This window comes from Neurospora tetrasperma (assembly GCF_000213175.1).
Source record: "Neurospora tetrasperma FGSC 2508 unplaced genomic scaffold NEUTE1scaffold_5, whole genome shotgun sequence".
In the NCBI taxonomy this organism is placed as follows: domain Eukaryota; kingdom Fungi; phylum Ascomycota; class Sordariomycetes; order Sordariales; family Sordariaceae; genus Neurospora; species Neurospora tetrasperma.
This window is the reverse complement of record NW_009799103.1, coordinates 426,586-445,907: the sequence shown is the minus strand read 5'-3', so window position 1 is coordinate 445,907 and position 19,322 is coordinate 426,586. Positions and strand designations below refer to the sequence as shown.

At 51.8% G+C, this 19,322-nt stretch overlaps 5 protein-coding genes across 5 annotated transcripts; 2 read left to right on the top strand and 3 right to left on the bottom strand.

Annotated features, from left to right (window-relative positions):
• Positions 1–2,483: 2,483 nt before the first annotated feature.
• Positions 2,484–4,547, top strand: NEUTE1DRAFT_47988 (uncharacterized protein; the record flags this gene model as incomplete). Its single annotated transcript, XM_009854522.1, has 4 exons — positions 2,484–2,592; positions 2,657–2,737; positions 2,859–3,004; positions 3,081–4,547. 4 exons carry the CDS (start codon positions 2,484–2,486, stop codon positions 4,545–4,547), a joined length of 1,803 nt encoding a protein of 600 aa, XP_009852824.1.
• Positions 4,548–6,084: 1,537 nt separating this feature from the next.
• NEUTE1DRAFT_85135 (uncharacterized protein) lies at positions 6,085–6,781 on the top strand (the record flags this gene model as incomplete). Its single annotated transcript, XM_009854638.1, has 2 exons — positions 6,085–6,506; positions 6,606–6,781. The coding sequence occupies 2 exons, from the start codon at positions 6,085–6,087 to the stop codon at positions 6,694–6,696; spliced, it is 513 nt and encodes a 170-aa protein (XP_009852940.1).
• A 2,143-nt stretch (positions 6,782–8,924) lies between these two features.
• Positions 8,925–12,435, bottom strand: NEUTE1DRAFT_123594 (uncharacterized protein; the record flags this gene model as incomplete). Its single annotated transcript, XM_009854637.1, has 1 exon — positions 8,925–12,435. The coding sequence occupies one exon, from the start codon at positions 12,281–12,283 to the stop codon at positions 8,972–8,974; it is 3,312 nt and encodes a 1,103-aa protein (XP_009852939.1).
• Positions 12,436–14,165: 1,730 nt separating this feature from the next.
• NEUTE1DRAFT_111629 (uncharacterized protein) lies at positions 14,166–15,003 on the bottom strand (the record flags this gene model as incomplete). The annotated part of the gene is made up of 2 exons (XM_009854636.1): positions 14,166–14,642; positions 14,980–15,003. 2 exons carry the CDS (start codon positions 15,001–15,003, stop codon positions 14,166–14,168), a joined length of 501 nt encoding a protein of 166 aa, XP_009852938.1.
• A 2,702-nt stretch (positions 15,004–17,705) lies between these two features.
• On the bottom strand, positions 17,706–18,476 carry NEUTE1DRAFT_147696 (uncharacterized protein; the record flags this gene model as incomplete). The annotated part of the gene is made up of 2 exons (XM_009854635.1): positions 17,706–18,029; positions 18,179–18,476. 2 exons carry the CDS (start codon positions 18,362–18,364, stop codon positions 17,706–17,708), a joined length of 510 nt encoding a protein of 169 aa, XP_009852937.1.
• Between the last annotated feature and the right edge of the window lie 846 nt (positions 18,477–19,322).

The following is a 19,322-nucleotide window of genomic DNA, read 5'->3' as shown; positions in this document are numbered from 1 at the left end:
TCGCATGAGCGAAAAGTTCCGGTGTCAAACGAGGGATCTTCCAGCTTCCATCTTATATGATTCCATGATGACTGGCTTTGTTTGTTCATCGAGATCGTGATTGGCGAAATTGCCATCACTGGAGTGGAGAGTAGTCAACATTGGTCGGGAGTTTTCTTCGTATATAATACAGCCACCGCGCCTGTCGAGGGCGACAAGAAGGAAGGAAACACGAAGGATGTTCTTTCCGGTGGAGATTTTCCTTCAGTATCGCGGCGTGTGCTGCACTCTTCGTTCCAGAAAGAACAAGTAGAGTACTGAGACAACTGAACGGAAGGAGGAAGGCACGAACTTTAGCCGCGCACGGTGGTGAAAATCGGCCCAAGTTCCACTGCAGTTGCTTCACGCCTAAAAATGAATGGCCTGTACTTAGGTAGTTTCGAATGCGAATTGTCTGATGCCTTGGCAGCGGCAGTTCTGAAGGACGCCTAACTAACTTCTCCTGGTTCGACCGGGCACCTTCTTTGATGCCTTCAGTTGGGAGTGATACCTAGGTATTCGCTTCAAGCTGACCCTTCGACATAACTAATTCAAACATGCTTTCTTCAATCAGACATCCTTAATTGATAAGTACTAGACCTAATTAAGGACCTCAGGGCAACTGTTCTGACACAAGGTCCTTTTCTAGTGTTCACTCGGAGACACTGGACTCCTCGCTACCGCTCCAAGTGGCTGCCGTGGTGTTGACGACTGTTTGTCTAGGACTTGTGTGTAAAATCGTAAAGATGATTGGTTTCAGAATGCATGCTGTAAAGATACTGGACACGACAGGCATTGGATCCAAATACGATGATGAGGCGAGTGGGAGATCTGGACATCTCCATTGTCGGTCGGTATTGACTGCCGCTTCTTTCCATCCTTGGTAGTTTAAGGATTTGACCAGGATATCAAAAAGGAAGCCGTGTTAGATAGTAAAGTAGAATGAATGTATTTGAAATCGAATGAAACGAAATCACGAGGTGGTAAACAGCTGGATAGTGGACATCCCGTGATATAGAGGTAAACAAATAGATATTGTACAGTCCGGGTTGTAAAAACGTCGCGGCCCGGGTATTCTTAAACTATGTACAATAAACCCGGCTATAACCCTGCGATGCCGACCCGCTATGACCTCCGGGCCGCTAACCGCTAACCGCTGCCTGTTTACAGCCCCACATTCTCCAAACGACGGATATTTCCACGGAGACTGGAAACAGAGAACATGACAGCCAACGGTTGATTGATGCCGGTGACGGTCCATTCCCCACATGGTGTGTCTGACCAACAATTGACCAAGCAGTGCAAAGCATGCAGATAGCGGTTTTTGGTTTCATGGTTTTTGTTTTTTTTGTTTTTCCCTTGATTATTAACAGGTTTATAATGGCGGGTCTAAACTCTGGACCAACATCATATCACTTTTTCTTTTACTTTTTTTCACTTGTTCTGATGGTCGATGATAGGAGTACGTACAGTGATTCGTAATATTCGGAGGTATGTACTTACCTATGTATGGACGTGAGAAGAGTGAGCTGATGAATCTCGGTACCTACCTTACCTGTGTACACGCCAGACCAGACCTGGTGCGTAGAGGCATGTACTGTGTAGACTAGAAGATGATTGGGATATGGATAGGAGCAGAAGTGAGTGATGAAATAGAGAAATCAACGTTCGCTAAAGAAGAACAGTATCGCATGAACATTGTCTTGTCTAGAAAAAGAAGAAGAAAAAGACAGTTGGTGCTTCCAAACTCCACCATCACCACCTCCCCATCCCACCCCCATTCCGAATTCCCGATCGACGCAAGCAAGGTGCCGTTCGGTGCAGATCCCATCCGCTCTCCGTGCCCCTGCCGCCCCGCACGCATGCCTTTCTTTCTGTGCGCACATACCGTAACTGTCACCCTAGCATCCTTACCTACACAATGAAATGCGCCCAACGGTCACTGCATCGACTAGTACTACACTACACCGTCTTCGTAATGCTTACTCAGGTCGAGGAACGAGCCCCTACAGAAACTTACCTAATGTTTACAATCGACAGATGCCCAAATTGCCAAGGCGTTAGAAACCTACCTACCTACTCAATTTGATCGCTAGAACACTGGCTTAGTCAAGATACACGTAGAATTAGTTTGCATAGTAGGTAGCACTCCGCTTGGAATGCAATGGAAAATGGAACTAACTACTGTACTGTATGGCCAAGCAGAGGAGGGAGCATGGAGTCAGGCCCGCAATCGCGGTCCATCGAGATCTGCTCAAGCTCGCGGTGTAGACAGGGAAGGTGCCACCTTTTTTTAGTCAGGGACGAGTCAAGTTCAAGACGAACGGACGGGCAACTACATAAAATATCTTGATGGGATCTCCCCCCCTTAGCAGCCCCCAGATTTCCTCTTCTCTCTGACTCCCGGCTTTTTGCGAATAACCCAAGACCACAAAGTGTCAGACAGACGAGGCTTTTCACCAACCATGACGCAAACAGAAAAACACAACAACAACAACCTCCTCCAGACCGACCTCCTCATCGTTGGTGCTGGCCCAGCCGGTGCTTCGCTGGCTTGCTTCCTTGCTGCTCATGGTAGGCCTTCCGTCGCATGACACGAGGACCTCGACACTGATGACTGACGCCCCCCACTCTCCAGGACGGACTGGCATCTTGATCGCGGCCGCTCCCGGCACTGCGGACACACCACGGGCTCATATCACCAACATGGCTGCTCTTGGTACGTACTAGTAGTAGTAGTAGTATTGCTTTCTCCTCCTCCTCATGTAATGCTACCCGGTACGATGCATAGGTGAAGATGGTTAACAGTTGGTTGTTGATTGTTTCTTTCTCGACAACAGAATGCCTGCGAGACATTGAACTGGAACAAGAATGCAGACTCGCCGGGACGGACAGCAAGCACATGGAGCACACGCGCTGGTGTCGTAGCATGGCGGGCGAAGAGTTTGCGCGGGTTTACTCGTGGGGTCACGATCCGAAGCACAAGGTGGGTTTGGGTCACTTACCTGCGTACTATGTCTGACGCCGCCCAAACGCTGACCAATTCGCGCACACATACACAGGGCGCCTACGAAACCGCTAGCCCGTGCGACCACATCGACCTGCCGCAAACCCTCCTCGAGCCCATCCTCGTCAAGCGCGCCACCCACGCCGGCTGGACCGTTCGCTTCAACACGCGCTACGTGCGCCTGTCACGCCCCTCTCCCGACGTCATCCTCTCCGAGGTCCTCGACGAGCTCACCGGACAGACCTACTTTATTCAGTCGCGCTACCTCTTTGGGTGCGACGGCGCCCGCAGCCAGGTCGTTCGCGAGTTGCAGCTGCCCCTCATCAAGAAGCCTGGTCAGGGGTTGGCACTCAACGTCTTTGTGCGCGCCGATCTGTCGCATCTGATGGAGAACCGGTCGGGCAACCTCCATTGGGTGTTCAACCCGGAGGAGGAGGATTACCCGGTCTGGGGCAAGGAGTGCATTGTCCGCATGGTCCGAGCGTGGGACGAGTGGATGTTCATCTTCTTGCCGCAACCGGGCGCCGATCTAAAGGCGGACGATATGAGCGCTACCAACGACGAGTACGTGGCGCGCGTGAAACAGGTAATTGGGGATGAGAATATTGAGGTGACGCTGCTGCATGCGAGCAAGTGGTGGATCAACGAGGTGGTCGCGGAGCGGTATTCGGATGGCGGGAATGTGTTTTGCTTTGGCGATGCCACCCATCGGCATCCGCCGTTTAACGGCTTGGGAAGCAACACGTGCATCCAGGACGCCTTTAACCTGGCGTGGAAGGTGGATTATGTCATGTCTGGCAGGGCGGGCAAGCAGCTGCTGGACAGTTTCGACAAGGAGAGGCAGCCCGTGGGCATGGATATCGTGACCAGGGCGAATCAAGGGCTGCGCGACCACTACGGATGGCAGAAGACGCTAGGCTTGCTGGAGAACGACATGGAGAAGACGAGGAAAATCTTGGCCGAGTTTGAGGACCCTGGCGAGAAGGGCCGCCTGAGAAGGAAGGCGTTCCGCGATGGCATCGAGAACACCACGACCGAGTTCCACGGCTTGGGCATCGAGATGAACCAGAAATACGTGTCGAACGCGGTCTATCTGGCGGATCAGGGAGAGGCGCCGCCTGCGCCCAAGGATACAGTCAAGACGCTCCAGGTTACCACGTATCCCGGACGCAGACTGCCGCACGCCTGGTTGAACACACGGGTGCCTGGGAAGAAGATCTCGACGATTGACTTGGCGGGACATCGGCGGTTCTGTCTGCTTACCGGACCAGGCGGACAGGCGTGGAAGGAGGCGGTCAAGGCGGTCGGGGAGAAGTTGGGTGTTGAGGTGGTCGCATACTCGATTGGTTGGAAGCAGGATTATGAAGATGTCTACTTTGACTGGGCCGAGAGGAGAGAGGTCGAGGACGATGGGTGTGTGTTGGTGAGGCCGGATCGGTTTGTGGCGTGGAGGAGCAGGTCGGTGATTGAAAAGCCGGAGGTGAAGCTAGAAGAGGTTTTGAGGAATGTTTTGTCGCTATAAGCCCTGGATATACTGTTACGAAGCTGTTATCGTCGTCATTGTCGCCGCATTGTCGTTGCATCTCGGATTTCTGTGGCCGTCGTCGTCGTCGTCGTCGTGCGGATCATGTCTTGTCTCGCCATATTTCCGTAGTATGTCCACAACTGCGGCACAGAGTTTCATTACACGTGTCGGTGCTGTCTGTCGTTGGTGACAGACAATTGAACTTAAAGTGAAACACAGTGCTGATAGCCGTTGCGGATGTCACCGTCGCATTTCGCCAATCCTTGCGACAGAAGACCATCGGCATCGTGGTGGTGGTTGCGTCGTCGCATCAATGTCGCATCGGTCCAGCCATTTCCGCACATCTCGACATGTATTCCCTGGGCAGTCGTCAGGATGATGAATCACCACCACAGGTCGGGCATCCAACGTTTCGTTGACGCAAGAGCCTGATCCCATGATGCTAATGGGAAACCAATTGTAAATGGGGGGGAGATTGTTGTGTCGAGACTGGCCCATTTACACTAGCGGAGAAGCGTCATTGGTGAGGTTTTGGGTGACTGACATGTGGTGGTGATCCTCCCCCCTGCAAAGTGACGTAGACACTGGTTGGACACCATCGGGGGTGAACTCTTTACACTAACAGACTATGGTAAGCACATGATATAAAACTGTTAGTAATCACATGGTGGTCAACATCTCGGCATTTTTCTCTTGGCGCCGACCGACGTCAGAAACAAGACACAAGCACGCGTTTACATGGGAAGTCTCGGGAAGGGATTCACATTCACAGGGATTCGTTGGGTTAAGGGTCTTTTTCGTTTCTTCTTCTTCACCACGTTTTTTTTTGCTGGGACGACGAAGGGCATCAACGCGATATGTGGATGGCTCAACGACGGAGCAAATGCCCATCTCCGTCGCTGGTTGCACGGCAGACAAGACAAGAGTGATATCGGGAAACAAACGGACGGGACTTGGCAACGAAGAATGACAAACCATGGCATGGCACCTTCAAGTTGTGTACACTACAAGGCAGGAATGATGGATTGGATGAATGAATGACTTGTGGTCAATTGCGGTGTACAAACCTGTCCAGTCCTTGATCATCCGTCACATTCTACCACATTTCCATGGATGAGACAAGAGCCCTCGCTTGTGACTGGTTGGGAAGAACCTATCGATGACGGTGGGAGAGGACAAGACAGGAAAGAGTCAGACAAGCATGCCGGAGACGACGGGAGGTAGATAACTCTAGACAGTGACGAAGTGAATGGGCTGCCCTGAGTGAGGTGATTGCTCATTCCCGTCCAGTCCTTCCGTCACTTCCACCAGACATTCCATTCATCACACTGCAGATTTAAGACCAGCCTTCTTCCCTCCCACTCCCGCTCGTCATCACCTCTACTCCCTCAGTTCAGTTTGCTACGACACAACAACGCAGGACAACTAGCCACTACCATCAATAACAGCCCACCGCACCCGCAGCATCAACAAAGAACATACACTCGATCACCATTACCATAATCGTAATCTAAAGACATCGAAATCAGTCACCATGGCCTTCGGACGCGGTCCCCGCACCCCTCACACCACCACCGGCACGACGACGACCACGACCCACGCTGCTGCAGACCGTCCCAGCATCTTCAACCCGATCCTCTCGCTCTTCAACATCTTTGTCTGGATCTCCTCCGTCATCGTCCTGGGCATCGCAGCCTACGAGATCCACCAGTTCAAGAAGTACTACGACGCGTACCCGGGCGCCCGCATAGTGTACATTTTGGTGATCGCCGTCCTGACGGTCGCCTTCTTCTTGCTCTCGTTCCTGCTCCACCCCCGCCCCGGTTACACGTTGCTGTTCAACCTCATTTTTAGCTATCTGTGGCTGGTGTCGGTGGTGTTTGCTGCGCAGAGCTGGTCGAGTCGCCATGTGGCGAGGAAGTGGCATGCCATGGAGGCTTTTACGTTTCTTGCTTTGTAAGTTTTTTTTTTACTACCCCGGTGATAGCTAGGTTTGAAGGGGGGGGGGGGGGGAAATCGAACTGGATGGATGGATGCTAATACCAAAATTGATAGCTTCGGCCTGTTTTTCAACGTCCTCTACGCTTGGTGGCAGCAGCACCGCGCTACTGTCCCCTCCCGCACTACTACTGCTGCTGTCGTCTAAGCTTCGCTTTTTTCGCTTTCTTGTGAAGTGGCAAACAAGGCCCTGCTGCTCATGGAAACTGCCGGACAAACGATACAAGCAAACGAAAAGGAGGCCATCAATGCAGCTACCCGTATGACATGATGACTCCAACTTGTGTCTATGACAGGTACCTGGTGGAAGTGAGAGATGGACTGAACTGGACTGGATATACCTCTACCTCTCTATTGTAAGACCTTGATGGTCTTTTTCTTACCTCTACCTACTTACGACTTGATGATGGATGATATCGGACTGAACGGACTGGACTGACTGGAAATGATGATGGCGAGAAATGAATCATGGCTTTCCCCCCTTAATACCCCCAATACCCCAATCAATACCCCTAATACCCAATGTTACTTTAAGGTACACCTAACAAGGCAATGGTGGATGCAAAGCAAGCAAGCAAGCAAAGATAGAGTAACGGACGACTGTTAATACCTACCTACGGATGGAATACCCTTCAAAAATCTCTCCATCTCTTTCCATACTACGTACCTACATGTTCATGAACTCGCTGTATGTTGACAAAATTTGACCGCGGATGAAGATGTGTGTAATTGATGCCCTCCTATGCCGTCCTGGACTGGACTGAGTTTGAGTGACCGTGACCACCGTGAATCAGCAAAGACAGATGTTGTAGCTTTCACACCGACACTCACACACCAAGAGCCGAATACAACGAGCAGGTTACTAGGTACCTAGGTACATAGGCTCGTCCCTGAGAAAATTGATGGCACCCAAGTCCACCACTCAGACGACTAAACTCAGCCAAAACACCACACAGAGTAACGATTGTTATTGCATTTAATACCCAATAAAGGTGCCTCCACAATCTGTGTAGTCCTATAGGATCCAGGGTGCTTACTAATGAGTCTATTTGTTGATTGTTTTCTGCGTTAAGGGTCGCCCATCTTGGAGTGCAAACTTGGACCCAGGTGCTATTACATCAATTTTGTCAGGGACGAGATAGGTAACTTGAACTTGAGCTTAATAAGAGAGAGAGAGGTGAGGAAGTTAACGTGAATCGATGCGATGGGTTAGACAGGTAGGTACCTAGGTACCCACCGTTTACTTTCGGCTTCCCAGTCCATTGTTGATAGCTTCATCATCATCATTATCATGATCAGCAGCACCTCACCTGCCTAACTCAAAAAATCATCTCGTCTTATCTCCTCCACACTCCTTATTTAATACTGTGAACTACACGAACCTGCATGGACTGTTAGTAACTTAATTATAGTTCAACCGGAAGAAATGATGATGATGATGATTTACTTCCTAATGAACCTAATAGGGGTATCTTCCACACTCCCTATTTAATACTGTGAACCATACGAACCTATATAGACTCTTAGTAACTTGATCATGGTTCAACCGGAAGAAATGATGATGATGACGATGACTTACTTCCTAAAGAAAATGAGGGGTATAGATCTATCGAGAAGTCGTACCTGTGACGAGGTCCTCAATTAGCACATACAAAGAGCAATAAATGTACCCGAACTGAACGACCAGAGCCTGCATACCTAGGTAAACATTAACCAGCACGTGCATAGAACAAACATCGATAGGTTAGAAAATCACATCCTTTCCTCTCTGACTCAAAATCCTTCCGAATTTCCTTCACCAAGTCTAGAGTACTATAGTCAGTCGTCATTCGCTTCATTCATGTCCTCACTGCTCCCCACATCACCTCAATAAGTACTTATGATCCTGTCCTTTCCTTTTCACTCTTTCTTGAACCTTCTTCATTCATTTGGGGAAAAAAAAAATCTCTCATCTCTCCTCTCAAATCATGGTATCATACACTAGGTAACACAACTGAACAAGCTCTAACCCCGCCTTCCTTCCCCCTTCCCGCCAAGCCTTCCCCCCATCCTCTGAACACTTCCATGTTGTTAGGCGAACCCCAAACTTCAGGTATTCATATGGTGGAATGCTTTAGATCAACAACTCCCCATTCCCATTCCCATGCTCATGCTCGTCATGCCCTATGCAAGTTGCAACCCAACCCAACCCAACCCAGCCCAGCCAACGACTCCCCTAAGCGGTCAAATGTAGCCCCCTGAGCCCTGACTAAAACCGTGATATGCATACCTTGACCTTGTCCCGGAATACTGTGCCCAATGGCCCCTGACCGTTCAACTCCGTGGATCCAATCAGGCATCTTCGTTGCTTGTGCTTGTGGTCCATGCCCTTCTTTTGTATTTGTTGCTATTGCTTGTTGCCTTGGTTGCCTATCCCATCTCCTTCACTTCTTTCCCTCCAAGAACATCTTCTTGAAGTCGGCGTTGCTTTTCTGAGCAACTGGTGGGCCTGTTGACGATTGACCGGTACCGTTGACTTGCTGCTCCGGGCCCGAGCCATCCTTCGCCGACGCTGTAGCAGCGTTCTGCTCCTTCTGCACCTTGCTGACAGGAACGACGAACCCGAGGCCTTTCTTGGCCCCCGCTTTGCCCAACACAGGCGGTCTCCTGATGGGTGGCGGCGGCGGCATCAGCTGCGCGGCGGTCTTTCCCTTCTTGCTGGCCTTGGAGTCATCCTGCTTTTTTGGCGGTTGCTGATGGGGCAGATCGATCCTGTCTATCCTCTTCTCGGCCTTTTCTTTGAACAGCTGACCGACGGACCCGACGCGCAGCTTCTTACCGCCCTCGATCTCAGTACTATTGATCACAAGAGAGGCCTTGCCGGCCGTCGCCGCATCAGCGAACTCAACGACAGCGCCGCCGTGCTGCGGGTGGAGCACGAGCTTGTTGATGGCGCCAATGGGGGCGACGATGGAGCGAACGCGCGCGTCGTTCATCGTGTCGGGAATGCCAAGAATGGCGATCGTACGGGCGGCAATCTCAGGCCCAGACACGTGACTAGGTCCCGACCCGGAGGCGCTAGACTCGGGCGAACCTTCGGCTTCACCGTCAGCTCGACTCGTCGCGGTGGTTTTGCGCGTGGGCGGCTTTGACACCTCCACCTTGAGGGGATGGTTGCCAAAGATCACCTTATCTAGTATCTCAATCGCCTTGGCTGCCTGTTCCTTGGTTTCCATCACCACAAACGCTGTGCCGGTGCTGACACCTGCCATGTTGCGCGTCAGACGGACGCTGACAACGTTGCCGGCCTTTTGGAAGAGACCCTCGACGTCCTCTTCGCTTGCTGCACGAGGGAGGTTGTTCACATGGAGCTCGCGTTCTTCGGCCTGAGCTCCTTGGCGCACTTGCCTATGGCCTGGGTCGGAGAGCTTGGCTTGCAGCTTGTACTTTCCTCCCTCCAAAGGCTTGCCATCGAGTTGAGTGGCCGCGGCTGCAGCGGATCGGTCGCGGAAGGATACGTAGCAAAACCGACGCTTGGTGTTGTACTTGAGGCTGGGAAAACGGATACTATGAATGTCACCACAATGTTTGAAAAGATCACGGATAGACTGCTCATCTGCCTCAGGCGGGTAATTGGTCACGAAGAGGGTGCAATCGGTTGCCGGGCTGACTTGGATAACTGATTCGCCGAGGCGTTTCCCATCGCGAAGCAAAGCTGTCCGAGCATCTTCTGGCGACTTGAACTCGATCAGCGCCACTGCCGGGGCACCTTCACTCTTTTGGAGGTCGATGTTGTTGATGTGGCCGTACTCGCGGAAGAACTGTCGTAACTTGGTTTGGGTAATGCCTTCGGGGAGATTGTGAACAAAGACCGATGTGTTTTCCCTGTCACGCTTGAGCTCAGCCGCACTCATAGTTGTTTCGCTCTTCGCCCGCTTGGCACAGTCATCAACCTCATCCTCAAAACCATCTTCGCGCTTCCTCTTGGAGCTGGGTGATGTGCCAGCTTGCGGGGATTCTGTCATGGGGTAATCCTGGTATTGTTGCTGTGGGTATTTCTCTTGCTGTTGATGTAGCTGCGGTTGGTGCTGGGCCTGGGCCTGGGCCGCCTGTGCCGCGTACGCGGCCTGGGCTTGAGCTTGTGCCGCCGCTTGTGCTTGGGCAGCCTCCCTCTCGCGACGCCTAGAAACGCCCTTTCTTGTCTTATAGATGGTGTCCTGGGCTTCACGGAGGGTTTCGGCCAGCTCGTAATCGTTGCAATGCTGAAGATAAACATCCATAATCCTCTCAGGCCAGTCAAGCGTGCGCACCTTGAGAGCCTTGATGAAAACACGCGTGGCAAATGAGGGGACCCGCAAGCCTTGGGCCAAGGTAGCAGGTGTAGGGCTCCGGTTCTTGCTCTTGGTAGAGGCGAAGACGAGCATTTCCCATAGGAACCAAGCCAGCCAGAAATCGTAGCTATTGGCGTGTAGCGGAATGACAGACAGCTGTTCCCATACATTGCGTGCTTCATCAATGTCATCCTTCTTTTCGGTTAGAAACTGGATCAAGATCTTTTCTAACCTGAAGTTGGGGTCACCCTGGTAAGCATCACCGTACCGTCGCTTGCCCCAGTGTCGAACGTCTTCCAGGGCGGACGGGAGGCCGACTTCGGCAAGGTCAACGGCTTCTTCAGTCGCGTTGGGGTTCATGGCGGTGCGCTTGAGGTAGCCACACCAAGCCGAGTACATTTCCAGAACTCCACCCATGCCATCACGATCGAGTTGAGCACAGCTCGTCGCTGCGTGCTTGATGCGCTCAATGTCAGTGAAGCCTAGGCCAGCTTCCTCGGCAGCCAGAATGTAGCGAGCCCAGACAGTGCCGGACCAGGGAACATGGTGCACAGCGCGCTGAAGGACGTCCAGCATATTAGGCAGGGTGGCCGAGGGGATCTTTACGCGGCCCATCTTGATGTCCGAGTGCCATGTTGAGACGAAAACGAGAAAGTTAAGCCAGGTCGCTTCATCCGAAGACATGATGCCGGTAAGAGCACGCGAAAACAGACCCAGGCAAATGCGGATGTTGAGCAAGGTATGATGGTCCTTTTTGGATTTGGCCTGCCTAATCTCCCAATCGATGTATTCGGTCATGGTGGCCTTCATGCCCGCGATATCGCCCACCTTCTGGGCCTGGTTGAGCTTCATCTCCCAAGGGTCGCGCATCTCGTACAGGCGCTTGGCGTCTCGGGCGTTAGCGGTAACGTGCAGCATCTCGGACTCGTAGTTGACGCGGTTGTACTCGGAGAGGAAGCTAGAAAACATCTGTGACGTGTTATCCCAAGCGGCATGGGGCACCGCCAGTCTGTTCTTGAAGAGATGGGTGATGCGGCGGACGCCGGCCTCGGTAGCTGTGCGGGCGAGCAGCTCCATCTCGAGGGAAACCCAGCGATTCCAGAGCTGGTGGCTGTCGGAGAGACGGTACTGGACGGCCTCGTAGCCCTCCTGCCAGAGGTTGAGGGCACGGTCTAGGGTGAAGGTTTCGCAGCCGGCGCGCTGCTCCTCCATGGGCCAGCCAGCGTCGCTACCCGGCTGGCAGTCGGAATAGAGCGACCAGAAGTATTCGCAGTAGGCCATCCATACTTTGAGGCTGCCGGGCTCGGCCTGGACGGCGCGACCAAAGGTCTCGATGACTTTGACGCGGCCTTCGAAGTCGGTGGCGCCACGCAGCTGGTGGTCGACAAAGTCGACCCAGTTATCCTCCCCCACCGGACTCGCCATTGTTCTAAGCCTTGGATCGGGGATCTCGTGTCATCGGTCGACGGGGTGTATTGTGCGGGGGTGTGCGTGTGCGATTTGGGAGCGGTAGTCAGCAGCGGGATACGGACAGCAGATGGCGGGGTGTTGCCGTTATCGCGAGGCTACCGGTGCGATATGCGCTGTGTGGTCGGTCGGTTGGCCGGAGAAGAAAGCGTAAAAATTCTCGCGAGGATCAGGTGCGCAGGCGTGGGTGCGGCGGGCGTGGTAGATGAGGAACGACGGACTGGGGGGGCCGACGTGTCAATGCCGATCAGCGGATCTGTTTCCCAGGCAGTAGTGTAAGGTATGTAGTCTAGTGTATCCTGACCCAGTGAGCCAGGGAGCCAAATTGAGAGAGGGAGGAGAGGAAGTTTCGGGAAGAAGACAAGCGAGGAAGAGAAAGAAGGCTGCTAGCAGGCTGGGATGGTGTAGACAAACAGTGATGCGGGTGGTGAAAGTGTGAAGGTGTGGACCGTGAACTTGTGGTGGTGGTGGTGGTGGTGAGGTGGTTGGCGGCCGGATGACTGAGTGAGGATCTGATCAGAGATTCGGAAAACGAAACCGAGGACGGACGGGAGTGCAAGTGGAAGGACCTATGGAAGATCCAGTGCGGTCTCCTGTTCAGGGCACTGACACTGACACTGAGAGCGAAGCTCGGGAGGGATTCTGTTCTGGGCCCCGCCGTAGACTTTCCACTTGTGACGGGGAATTTTTGGGTCGGGTCGGGCTACGTTACGGTTTTTAGTGGGCACAGTGAGGAGGTGTAGTGGGCCGGACGGCACGGGCGGTACCTGGCGTCCATCGCCTTATCGCTGCGGTGCAGGGCAGGCAGGTGGTCCCGCCCGCCGCGTTGTCCACTCTCCTGGGAGAACGCGGGAAGGAGCTGGAGCGGGATGGAGGTCCCAGGTCGAGATACTTCCACCCGGACGGGCTATTCAATTCGAGGCATTGATTGCATTGCAGTGTTCAGACACCGACGGAAACGTGACATTTGGTGATCATGGAACTTGAGCGAGTCATTCACTTCACTTCAAACTGTCCCTTCTCGCCTCATGTCAGTTCCTCAGTCCTTCTTCAGTACCTCTAGGTAATTCTGTTTCTGTTTCTCAGTCGCACCTGTTCTCTTGGCTTTTGCTCCCAGGCCGCACCCCTTCTATTCCACTTCTGTGTGGGCGGCCGGTCCGATCGGATGTCCCCTGCACCTTCTTTGGCAGCAACAACAACAACCTCGCCAGCCCCGGCCAAATAGTCCCCTGACTGACAACCGACCGTAGCGCGGCGGGATAAGATGGAGACGGAGGGAGGAGTGAGTCCCACGGTGGAGCCCCGAACACCTTCGCTGCACCATGCCCGCTGCTCGCTTGCGCAAAGCTCCCGTCACAGTGAGACTTTGGCGACACAGTTCACTGGGCGACGACTGGACACTGGATGGTACAATATCTCTATTGAAGGCTAGAACATTGTTGATCGTCTTCGACCACCGTCTCAGGACATCCAGATCGTCTCCCATAGCCAATCGCCGTGTGTGTGTGTCGGACGCCAAGGTCCTTTTTGCTCCTCATGCTTTGGCAGCTGCCTGGAAGACGGAGGGACTGAAAGTGACGGGTCTGTTAGTGGACCCTTGATTGACTGTGATCTTTTTCACGGCTCGGCGATCTCTGTTACTGTGTGTGAACCCTACAGTTACATGTTGAGGTTAAAGGCGCCCCGGCATTTCTCTCTTTTTGCTTCCCACCTCACTGCCCTGATTGCCGTTCAACTCTCGTAACTGGAATCGCTCTCCTTTCTGTCATGCTTTTTTGGTCCTTCGTGTTTGGCGGCAGAAACGTAACGACATGCTCTAAAAAAGACTTGGCACAAACTCTCAGCGGCCCGTCAAGTGGGCAAACTTCATGATTGCCAAGAGGGGGACAAACCCAAGACGCTGCGTTTTGCCGGACATGCACATGGCCAGGATGGCGAAATAAGCTCTGTGGGATCTCGCTGGGATGTCATATCTCATCTCCATTCCATTTTGACAAAGCCCACCAATATGCGACCTTCCTCCTGCGGCCGTGTCGCCGGCTCCGGCTCCGTTGAGAGATTTAGCGTCCGACTCGTATGGGAATGGCATGGGAATGGGACCAGTGGAACACACGAATCCAGTTCCGACCAAGCAACACCACCCTTTAGCTTGTGATGGCCTCATCCAAGACGGAGCTAAGCACATATTGGCGGACAAGACAAGAGGTGGTGCCCCGAAACGCATTGGTGCTGACTGCTGACTACTGCTGACTTTGCCCTTTGACTTTCCTTGATGCTTGGAGCTTTGTCCGACAGAGCCGGCCAGATCGACAGAGGTCTAGAACTGATCAGAGCAATTGATGGTCTGCCAAATTTCCTGATTGCTTTGCGAGTCCGATCGTGAGTGACACTGCATAAATTCCAGGAGGTGCGCCTCGTGTGCCTCTTTTTCACGCCTACGTTTCTGTGTTGCAATCGTGAAAACCTACATGGTGGAATGAAAGAGATTCAACCAAAATCGACAGAATTTCATGAGATAATTCACATTTCAAGCAAGTTGCCGACCAAAAATGGAATCCCCGAAATCCGCTGCCGACATGGAATCCAAGATTTCGACCCTGGCGTAACGGGGAAAAAAGGGGTCAGGGTCGGGTCGGGTGTGCACGACGGCACACCTCACCAGCGAAAAAAGTCGTCATGACGACACTGTCGGTCCCCGCTCTGAGAACAACCCACTTCGGGTCATCCGCGGGTCCAGGTGAGGAAGTGCTGATTTCAGTATGATTCAGTCTTTTTTATGCACGGGCATTTATCTATTACACTATTACATATGTACCTCCCTCACCATCTTTCAATAAAGGGTCTACGATTCAGGGTCCTACCGCAAACTATTGGCACATCTCCCGTGCGGCTGCAGTGCAAAAGATCCTTTGGAAAAAGCCAGCCAGCGGAGGGAGCTGCCAGTTCGTAAGAGTAGTGTAGTCTCCAAAAAGTAAATCGGCCGGCCGAGCACCTTGGCGCCCACAAAAAACCCCCTTTTGCCGATCTCGCTGATCAACCCTGAGCCAAGCCAATGAAGTGCCTGTTCGCTGACTGGTCCCTGGCTTTCCGTTCTCAGCTCCCAGCTCTGCCCTCTTGGCACCGTTGGCTCCCGCCGAGACCCCTTTCCTGCCGTTTTTGCGTCGTCTCATTGTTTTTCGTTGCTGGCGTCCTTTTTAGTTTCCTTTGTCTTGCGGCATGTTTTCTCCTCTTTTCTCCCCGCCTTGTGTGCATAATGTTGTTGGTGGGTGTGGTGGTGTCAGGATCCCATCATCATTACCGTTCACCGTCGCTATGTAAGTTGTTCCTGGGTCGGGCGGGATGTGGTTCCTTTAAAAGAACATGGCTGGGGAGGAGGAGAAGGAGGAGGACGAGGGAGAGAGAAAAACAGAATGATCTGGCCAAGACCGCCGGGACGCCGAAGCCAGCCCAGCAATCCCGTCGTAGCTGTGCGGAACAATTGCGGGTGCAGTCCGTTTTGTACTGTGGACCTTTGAGCCTGTGACGTCATGGTCAAGCCGACCGAGTGCCGTCACATCCGAGCACTTGCCGCTCCACGCTTCGGCCATCTGAAAAGCGATTGGTGGTCCCGGCCTGCAAAGTGGGCTGCTAAGGGAAAAGAAAAAGTCCTGCCAAGGTTGGCGTCATTGCCGCCGGGATTAGGTCCGCAGCATCAGAGTCGAGTGGAACCGCACGCACTAAATCGTAGTAGCGGCGCATTCGACCCGTTATCGATCCGTTATCGAGCCCGCCCCCGACCGCTCGACGGTCCGAGACCGTCGATTGGCCGATTTTGGTCCACTGGCAAAATCTCAGCGACGGACTTTGAGACTTTTCATTCCCAGATGATTTGGATGGATGCAACGTTCTCGAAAACAGTCACTCTCTCCATTTCACACCTCTCGCCAGAAAGCTTCTTGTTCTTATACACACACAGAGAGAAAGTGTGTGTGACAGAAAAACTCAGTTAAAGTCAATCGAGCAATGAGTCTGTTGGACGTCACAAAGCAGCTACGGGACAGGGACCCTTGAGGACCCTTGGTTTTGTGACATGCATGGAATGTTTTGTTCTAGAACGCGCACAGTACATACAACAGTCAAACGAACAACCAACAGCCCTCACTTCAAGTTATTTGTTAAGGGATCTTGGAGCTCTTCAGTTTTCCTACAGTAGTTGCCTCCTCCCAATCTGACAATATCACAGACAGGACTGCCTCGCTGCTTTCAAAAGTAGCTACTAAGTATTGAAAGAGATCGAATATGATCTGATCCGTGGCGTTTTGAGATTACTCAGATGCTTTTTGTTTAGTGCATGCATAGTACTGTTACTCAGCGTTGCACTCGCGCCTGAATCCGCTGCTCCCGGCATCAACACTATCGATTCTACAACGACACAAGTTCCAACACTCACTTTTGCATAGTCAACATGACAACTGAACATGCGCTAGTTCATTCAAACTCTTACCATTACAGCAATGACTGTGAGGTGGCAATGATAAACTCCAAATTTCAAAATACAAAGTCCATGTGCGCATGCCTACCAGTATCTATGGTGTCCACACTTTACATGCACGTTGCCTTCCCCCCAATGTAAACGCAGCTGGCATCCTACCAAAGAAATGAATTCCAAAGTGGTGATGCGCTGGATATGTAGGGTTACATGTCTTACATGGCCACCAGCTGAGTGAAGAAGGAGCAAATGCCAAAATCGAGTGGAAATTTGAAAAAGTAATAAACGTCCGTGCTTGCCTCTTCCATGAGCCATGATGTGTTGCTCTTTCCTCCTCCTCCAAAACCAGCATCACAATGACGACACCGACTCTATCACCCCAATGCCTCCTTCCTCGCAATCCCGCACAACCTTTCACGGGCCATTGAAACTTCCTTCCCAATTACTCCACAAGCCTCCGTCTTTTATCAGTCTCCCTCCCACCGCTTGTTCTCAACGGACAAGAGTAAAAAAGAACAAGTACGACTATCTCGTCACCATGGCGCAGCGGTAAACAACACAAGGCAAGTTTCCATACCTTGGGTGCTCCTCCTCCTTGTTCCAACTCACATGAGAGGATTCGAGTTCGATTCCCCGAAAAGGCTGCCAACCGGCAACGTCCTCCAAATGATGAGCTTAATTAGACTCCGATGATAGGTCAAAGTCAAGACCACAGGGAAAAAATATGACGAACATCATTTCTCGTTAATCTGAAGGAAGAATACAACTGTTGCCTTTACTACGATTGATCCTTCAAAAGTTTGCCAAGTTCCGGTGTGCTAACCTTGGATATCCCGCAGCTCTACCTTTCTGATATCCGTGATTGGATCCCACCGATAATTCTGATCTGTGAGCTCCAAAATAGCCACATCACTACAGTATCTTTTTGGCCTGGTGTCCTTCGTCTGATGACTGAGTGTCCCAAATTGCGTTTACTGACACCATCGATGCATCGCTGCCCTCCTTCCTCTTCTCTTTTCTCGCCAACTGCATTCTCCCCTTGGCATATCTCTGCGAGTCAAAACCCCCAATCCCACCACTCACCAACTCCATGAGCAGCAACATCATCTTATCCCCTTCCTCATCACCACCCGCCACATCCTTCGCCACCTCGCTCACCCTTCCCTCTCCTTCCAGTCCGCAGTATCGGTCTGCAATGTGATCCCAAGGTGAGGAAAGCGCAGTGAATTGCGCAGACTATGGTGGGAGAGGTATTCAACTTTGGCCGGAAAGATCACGACGGAGAGTGTCGGCTTTTTTTTTTTTTTTTTTTTTTTTTTTTAGCTGTGTCCAGGACTACGTTTCGACAGAATGAAGGACTTCAACGATCCCAGCAAGAAACTCACGTCTGGTCTCTCAGCAGTTAGTCGGCGGTTGAGTCGATGGAACGAAGAACCTGGTGCGGTCGGGACTGGAACTTGGATGTTTCCGCCGCTGCCGCCGTTGCTGGTCGGGGCTTGATCGTTTGAGGGGGCAGCCAAGCTTGATGACTTCGAGGCGGTGACTTGAGGCTGATTGGTAAATGAGCGCATCTTGCAGTTTAGCCTGCTGTCCGCTTGGCTTGAAGTCCACGTGGCTTAGAGTATATCGTACGGCACTGAATGCTGTGTACTGATTTCTGGAGCTACAATCACCCTCGTCGACAAAGACCTTTGGAGTAGCCGTTGTTGACCTATTATTCACCTATTCTCTTACTTTCTACCTACGTACATTTCTAGGCAAGTTTAATAGCAAAGCATGTCACCATGCCTGTGACAAGAGCAGCAAGAAGGTTTCGGTATCAATGCTTAATAGACCTCTTAGGATGACAACTTACGGTTGTTGTTTCACAGCTTCATGGATAGCATACGAGTCAATATCTTTTTTTTGGCAAGTAATTTTTGCAGAAATAAGGGCGAAAATAAAGTCGTAAGGACTCGATCGTCATGAATCAGATGTGCTCTATTTGCAGTCAACAATCATCGACATCCTTCTCCTTCCAGTATCAGCATACTGAAAGCAGGAGAGCTATTCCAAGTATAAAAGCTAAGAATGACCTCATGATACACAGTATCCAAGGCGGTCGATTCCTGTGCGCTGGAAGAATTTACGCGTACCAGTATAACCAAACAAACAGAATGAACGAAATGAACTCGACGGCACAAAAACTGAAGAAGCGCAAATGGTATGCGATCAACTTGACTAGTTAATTAAGGTCTAGCAAGATACATAAGCCTACCAAAGACCAAAACTCCACATGTCTACAAAAACAGCTGCATGGCGCAGCGGAAGCGCGCCGGGCTCATAACCCGGAGGTCACTCGATCGAAACGAGTTGCAGCTAAAATTTTTGGCCTTTTTTTGTTTTTCTCGTCAGCTTCTTGCTTCAACACAATGGTCTTTTTTCTCATTTGCGTACGAAAATGGTGTGGAAAAGGTTTTCTTTCATAAACAATTCTTCTCAGGAGCAGTTTGATCACAGGCACTTCCAGGTAGCTAGTTACTTCTGTCC